We start from the raw sequence: 7266 nt of genomic DNA, 5'->3' as shown, positions 1-7266 counted from the left end.
GTTCCCATCACCACCACTGTGAACGGCTCTGACTCGGTCACAGCGTTTCACACCAAACCGCTCACAAGACGTTTGCTCACAGTATTAGTGTTATTAGTTGCTGTGAAATCCCAGTTGTTAGGCTATACTGTTGCTAGGCAATAGCTGTGGTATCCAGTTGGTTGGTAAGGTGTTGCCAAGTCATTGATGTGGTATCCCGGGTGGTTGTTAAGCTATAGCTAAACCGTTGCTATGGTATCCCGGGTGGTTGCTAAGGACTGTAATATATGTATATATAGGCATGAATACGTATAGATACTGAGCTACACTCAGTAAACTGACTGTGTAGAGTAATGAGAGGCGTTAATGATGCACTCTGATGAACATTTGATGGGCTGTAACGGTTCGCTGAGCAGCGTTTGAATATGAACGTATGAATGTCCGGTTAACGTGTTCAGACCGGATGTTTATCTGGTGCTAATTCCGCTCTCCTCTGTCTGCTGTGTCCTGTAGGGAATGTCTATCTCCGTTTTGGGGCCGACGTTAGAGGATCTGGCCAAAAACGTCAATAAAAACATGAGCAACATTTCTTACGTCTTCGCCGGCCGTGCGACGGGCTACATCGGGGGGTCTCTGGTGGGGGGCGTCCTGTTCGACTTCCTTAACCCTCATCTGCTCCTGGGTAAAAAGCTCAACACACACACACGAAACTCAGTCACGTGACGAGCGCTCTCTGATCTACGCTAATCGCTTCTGTATTTAATATTCGTTTGTTTTAAAGTGTCATTTTCAGCTGCCGTTATTATTAAAGGCCACATTGTCAACCGTGTGGCCTTCAAGTGGGGAGTTTTAGCACAACACAGAGCTTGTGAACTGCATGTAGATGATTTAGACCAATCAGAATCAACTGAACACCCCTGGGCTGTGACATCACAACCACGACTAACTGGCAGCTGGTGTGCCACGTTCATTGTTTAAGTCTCAAGCCAGAATAAGTGCATATGCTGGTGTTCTTGGACAAACAAAATATTATTGTTATTATAGCAAATAACAAGAAATATTAGGATGTATTGATCGGAAATTCCATCCATTTTTCACATGTTCTCCATAACATGGTTTATGGTGTAATCAGGGATTCAGAGGGTTTGGAGTGAGACGGTTTAGACGTCTTTACAGTGGTGGTGATGGGAACCAGGCGTCGCCATTACTACAACACAGATATAGACACTTTATTTACCATCCAGAACCACCAGAGAACCTACACGAGTCTTCTGAGCTTATATGGAATGCTGATGATGGAAAACAGTGGAAAATCTGGAATAATGAGTTTTCTTTGGGGACTATTTTGTGTGTGTGTGTAGTTAGTGTGGCTGAGCTGTGATGCTGCTCGGCGTGTGTGTGTGTGTAGTTAGTGTGGCTGAGCTGTGATGCTGGTGTGTGTGTGTGTGTGTGTGCGTGTGTGTGTGCAGGGTTCGCGATGTTGCTGACGTCGTTCGGGATGTGTGCGATTCCGTTCTGTAAGAAGGCTCTGATCCTCACCCTCCTGGTCTCCAGTGTGGGCGTGTCAATGGGCATCCTCGACACAGGTGAGCACAGGTGTTCAAAATCAGACCCTACGACTACCAGGGAAGAAGAATCGGGATCTTTTACCTTTGAGGTCCAACTGTAAACTTAAACTGTCCTCTGGATCAGTAAATTCTGGGATTATGAAAGGAAACTTATATAAACACAACTTATTATCATTATTATTATTTTTTTTTTATTATTATTATTATCATTAGTAGTATGATAATTATCAGGAGGGCTCTCAGCATCATCAGCTACAGAACACAGTCCCAACACAGCCTCTCGACACTCCAGGCAGTGTGAAGTCCAGGACAGCAGGACTGATACCTGTCGATATGCGTTTATCGCTGCTGACATTTGTTTTTTGCAGTAAAGCACAGTGAACTTTCAACAGTGCTGCACGTGTGACTTTACTCTCACGCTCTTTCCACAGTTCAGTGCTGCACGTGTGACTTTACTCTCACGCTCTTTCCACAGTTCAGTGCTGCACGTGTGACTTTACTCTCACGCTCTTTCCACAGTTCAGTGCTGCACGTGTGACTTTACTCTCACGCTCTTTCCACAGTTCAGTGCTGCACGTGTGACTTTACTCTCACGCTCTTTCCACAGTTCAGTGCTGCACGTGTGACTTTACTCTCACGCTCTTTCCACAGTTCAGTGCTGCACGTGTGACTTTACTCTCACGCTCTTTCCACAGTTCAGTGCTGCACGTGTGACTTTACTCTCACGCTCTTTCCACAGTTCAGTGCTGCACGTGTGACTTTACTCTCACGCTCTTTCCACAGTTCAGTGCTGCACGTGTGACTTTACTCTCACGCTCTTTCCACAGTTCAGTGCTGCACGTGTGACTTTACTCTCACGCTCTTTCCACAGTTCAGTGCTGCACGTGTGACTTTACTCTCACGCTCTTTCCACAGTTCAGTGCTGCACGTGTGACTTTACTCTCACGCTCTTTCCACAGTTCAGTGCTGCACGTGTGACTTTACTCTCACGCTCTTTCCACAGTTCAGTGCTGCACGTGTGACTTTACTCTCACGCTCTTTCCACAGTTCAGTGCTGCACGTGTGACTTTACTCTCACGCTCTTTCCACAGTTCAGTGCTGCACGTGTGACTTTACTCTCACGCTCTTTCCACAGTTCAGTGCTGCACGTGTGACTTTACTCTCACGCTCTTTCCACAGTTCAGTGCTGCACGTGTGACTTTACTCTCACGCTCTTTCAACAGTTCAGTGCTGCACGTGTGACTTTACTCTCACGCTCTTTCCACAGTTCAGTGCTGCACGTGTGACTTTACTCTCACGCTCTTTCCACAGTTCAGTGCTGCACGTGTGACTTTACTCTCACGCTCTTTCCACAGTTCAGTGCTGCACGTGTGACTTTACTCTCACGCTCTTTCCACAGTTCAGTGCTGCACGTGTGACTTTACTCTCACGCTCTTTCCACAGTTCAGTGCTGCACGTGTGACTTTACTCTCACGCTCTTTCCACAGTTCAGTGCTGCACGTGTGACTTTACTCTCACGCTCTTTCCACAGTTCAGTGCTGCACGTGTGACTTTACTCTCACGCTCTTTCCACAGTTCAGTGCTGCACGTGTGACTTTACTCTCACGCTCTTTCCACAGTTCAGTGCTGCACGTGTGACTTTACTCTCACGCTCTTTCCACAGTTCAGTGCTGCACGTGTGACTTTACTCTCACGCTCTTTCCACAGTTCAGTGCTGCACGTGTGACTTTACTCTCACGCTCTTTCCACAGTTCAGTGCTGCACGTGTTTACATTCACATTTTACATTTCCAGCGTTCAGCAGACGCTCTGATCCAGAGTGACTTACAGGAAGAGCTTCGTCTGTCTAGAGAAAGTCTCTCTGTTAGTAGGTTAGAGAGAAAGACGGTCCTGAGCTCAGATACTTCTATTAACTAGAGCAGTGCAATACACTACAGCACACTACAGCACACTACAACACACTACACAATACACTACACTACAGTACAATAACAGTAACAATATACAATATTCAGTAACAGAGGATCAAACAACTCCAGATTGAAATGAGAGCAACAGAGAGAGGGAGACAGGGAGGGAGAGAGAGAGAGACAGGCAGGGAGAGAGAGGTTGGAGGTGGAGAGACAGACAGAGGGAGAGAGAGAGGTTGGAGGTGGAGAGACAGACAGAGGGAGAGAGAGAGGTTGGAGGTGGAGAGACAGACAGAGGGATAGAGAGAGGTTGGAGGTGGAGAGACAGACAGAGGGAGAGAGAGAGGTTGGAGGTGGAGAGACAGACAGAGGGATAGAGAGAGGTTGGAGGTAGAGAGACAGACAGAGGGAGAGAGAGGTTGGAGGTGGAGAGACAGATAGAGGGAGAGAGAGAGGTTGGAGGTGGAGAGACAGACAGAGGGAGAGAGAGAGGTTGGAGGTGGAGAGACAGACAGAGGGATAGAGAGAGGTTGGAGGTGGAGAGACAGACAGAGGGATAGAGAGAGGTTGGAGGTGGAGAGACAGACAGAGGGATAGAGAGAGGTTGGAGGTGGAGAGACAGACAGAGGGAGAGAGAGAGGTTGGAGGTGGAGAGACAGACAGAGGGAGAGAGAGAGGTTGGAGGTGGAGAGACAGACAGAGGGAGAGAGAGAGGTTGGAGGTGGAGAGACAGGGAGAGGGAGAGAGAGAGGTTGGAGGTGGAGAGACAGGGAGAGGGAGAGAGAGGTTGGAGGTGGAGAGACAGACAGAGGGAGAGAGAGAGGTTGGAGGTGGAGAGACAGACAGAGGGAGAGAGAGAGGTTGGAGGTGGAGAGAGACAGAGGGAGAGAGAGAGGTTGGAGGTGGAGAGACAGACAGAGGGAGAGAGAGGTTGGAGGTGGAGAGACAGACAGAGGGAGAGAGAGGTTGGAGGTGGAGAGACAGAGGGATAGAGAGAGGTTGGAGGTGGAGAGACAGACAGAGGGAGAGAGAGAGGTTGGAGGTGGAGAGACAGACAGAGGGAGAGAGAGAGGTTGGAGGTGGAGAGACAGACAGAGGGAGAGAGAGAGGTTGGACGTGGAGAGACAGAGGGATAGAGAGAGGTTGGAGGTGGAGAGACAGACAGAGGGAGAGAGAGAGGTTGGAGGTGGAGAGACAGACGGAGAGAGAGAGGTTGGAGGTGGAGAGACAGACAGAGGGAGAGAGAGAGGTTGGAGGTGGAGAGACAGACAGAGGGAGAGAGAGAGGTTGGAGGTGGAGAGACAGACAGAGGGAGAGAGAGAGGTTGGAGGTGGAGAGACAGACAGAATCAGACGTGTTTGTGGCGTGTGTAGCTGTTAGCCTGTTAGCCACTCTGTTTCCTGGTTCTGGTTCTGGTTCTGCGGCGCCGCCAATAGAAAACAGAACCGCAGTCGCTGACTAGTCTGGCCGGTGGTCTTCCGCAGCCGTTCCTCCAGCGTTCCCGCGCCTTTATTCACTGCTTTGCGCTGAGGCTCTGAACCCACGGGTTTAGCATATTAGCGTTTTATTTCGCGTGAATCCGTATGAAATTCGGTTCCTCACGTTTTGACTGTGATGTGTTCCAGGTGGGAACGTGTTGATCCTGAACACGTGGGGGGACCAGGCCGGACCCCACCTGCAGGCTCTCCACTTCACCTTTGCCGCCGGGGCCTTCGTCTCGCCAATCATCGCCAAGCTGCTCTTCGGCCACGACGACCGGAACACGTCCGTGACGACCGACGCTAACGCTAACAACTCCAAGACCGGCGCCTCGATTCTGACCTTCTTCCAGAGCAAAGGAACCATCCTGATGTCCATGTGGGCTTACATCGTCATCGGCGCCTTCATCCTGCTGGTGTCGTTTCTCTTCTTCGTCATGTACTCCCGAAGCTCCGCCTCTTCGAACCAGGCGTCTTCGTCTTCGGGGAAGCAGCTGGTCGCCAAGCACCACACGGCGCTGATCGTGCTGCTGTCCATCTTTTTCTTCTGGTACGTCGGCGCCGAGGTGGCGTACGGTTCCTTCATCTTCAACTATGCCAAGGACTACGTGGGCATGGAGCAGCCGCACGCCGCGGGGCTCAACGCGCTCTTCTGGGGGTCGTTCGCCGCGTTCAGGGGTTTAGCCATCGTGTTCGCGACCTGCATGTACCCCGGCACCATGATCCTGCTCAGCCTGATCGGCTGCACCCTGTCGTCTGTGCTGCTGATTCTGTACAGCCGCCACACGGTGGCGCTGTGGTCCTGCACGGCTCTATATGGCGCCTCCATGGCAACCACTTTCCCCAGCGGGATCTCCTGGGTGGAGCAGTACACGGAGGTGACCGGAAAGTCCGCGGCGGCGTTCGTCGTCGGCGCAGCTCTCGGGGAGATGGTACTTCCGGCTTCGCTGGGCTTCCTGTTGGGACACGTGAAGGATCAGCCGCTGCTGATGTATCTGACTCTCATAACTGCCACCATCACCTCCATCCTCTTCCCCGTCATGTACAAACTGGCATCACCAGGTGAGCTTCTTTATCGTTGAACTGGATTTAGTGATGGGAAAAAGGAAAACTAAGCCGGAATTCAGGCAGTGCAGGTTACTGACCGCGTGGGTTGAGGGAGGGGTGGCTTGTGATGAGCGTGAAACGCAGAACTAACCAAACCCAATGTGATTTAGTTGGAGCAACATTTCACAGAAGCACCATGGAAACATCTGGATGGAGATCATTCCTGTATTTCTCAGGGATATAGTATTGGATGGAATTGCGTTATTGTGCTTTGTGTTTTTCATCTGTGAACAAAGCCGACGTGTCAGACGTGAATCATATTGAATGAGTTTGATTGTGATTGATGTTAATATTCCACTCGACTTCCTTCATTTACATTCGTTTTGCTCTGTCTGGTTCCAGGAGGGGGCGCTGCGGCGAGGAAGTCACGAGGCAGAGGACGCGGGGACGCAGACGAGAGCGACCGGCAGGCTCTGCTCCATTCTGTCGCCAACGACGACGAGGAGGCGGAGCCAGAGGAGGACGGCGGCGGTGGCGATTCAGAAGCTGACCAGTGGAACGACGCGGACTTCGAGGTGATCGAGATGGACGACACGAGTCTCGTTAACTCGCCCAGTAAAGTCAGCGCCTCGCCTCCCGACGCTTTGTCCAGCTCCAAGAACGCTCTGGCTTCCTCCGTCACCGCGCCCGACACCGCCGGACTCGTCGCCGTGGGCGAATCCATCTCTGTCCTGAACGTCTCGCCGAGGGGCAAGCGGATGCTGGATCGGGAGAAGAACGATTGAAGAACGACGAGACTGAACGAGATCAGAACGTCAGTCAACACTGGAACTGATCGCCCAATCGGACCAGGGTGGTCTCGGATATCCGATCATCTGCCGAGGCTGGTTAACCCGCTGTGCTGGTGATACGAACAGAATTCATCTCCATATTGACCCCTTATTACGACATGCCCGCCACCTAGTGGCAGCACAAAGATGTGCGTCTGTAAGCCTGAACTCGATATTAAGCACTGCAGTGTAAATATACATGCGTCTGGACCTCGCACAGTGCTGCCCCCTGCCTTCCCCCAGTGGTACTGCACCTGCAGGCCCTTTTCTTCACATTGCATGAAAGAAAAACAATCAGCAGCGCTAAAAACTGAGACCAGGCCCTATAAAGTCGCTGTGTTGTCTGTTCAAAGGTTGGTCAATCTTAGTTTTCATCAGTGTAAAACCAAACTGTGGGCAGATAAGAGTAAAATGATTTACATATTTCAGATGATCAGGATTTAGTAAGCTTTAAA

At 50.8% G+C, this 7266-nt stretch overlaps 1 protein-coding gene across 1 annotated transcript in view; it reads left to right on the top strand.

Annotated features, from left to right (window-relative positions):
• mfsd4b (major facilitator superfamily domain containing 4B) overlaps positions 1–7026 on the top strand; it is an 8315-nt gene extending 1289 nt beyond the window's left edge. The window contains exons 2-5 of the mRNA XM_017688596.2: positions 493–661; positions 1449–1565; positions 5082–5996; positions 6384–7026. Of these exons, the coding sequence (XP_017544085.1) occupies positions 493–661; positions 1449–1565; positions 5082–5996; positions 6384–6766 (1584 nt within the window). The 3' untranslated portion in view covers positions 6767–7026. The remainder of the gene's footprint in view (positions 1–492; positions 662–1448; positions 1566–5081; positions 5997–6383) is intronic.
• Positions 7027–7266: the final 240 nt, after the last annotated feature.

This window comes from Pygocentrus nattereri, chromosome 4 (assembly GCF_015220715.1).
Source record: "Pygocentrus nattereri isolate fPygNat1 chromosome 4, fPygNat1.pri, whole genome shotgun sequence".
In the NCBI taxonomy this organism is placed as follows: Eukaryota; Metazoa; Chordata; class Actinopteri; order Characiformes; family Serrasalmidae; genus Pygocentrus; species Pygocentrus nattereri.
The sequence above is the reverse complement of the archived record's forward strand: the minus strand, read 5'-3'. Positions and strand labels throughout refer to the sequence as shown.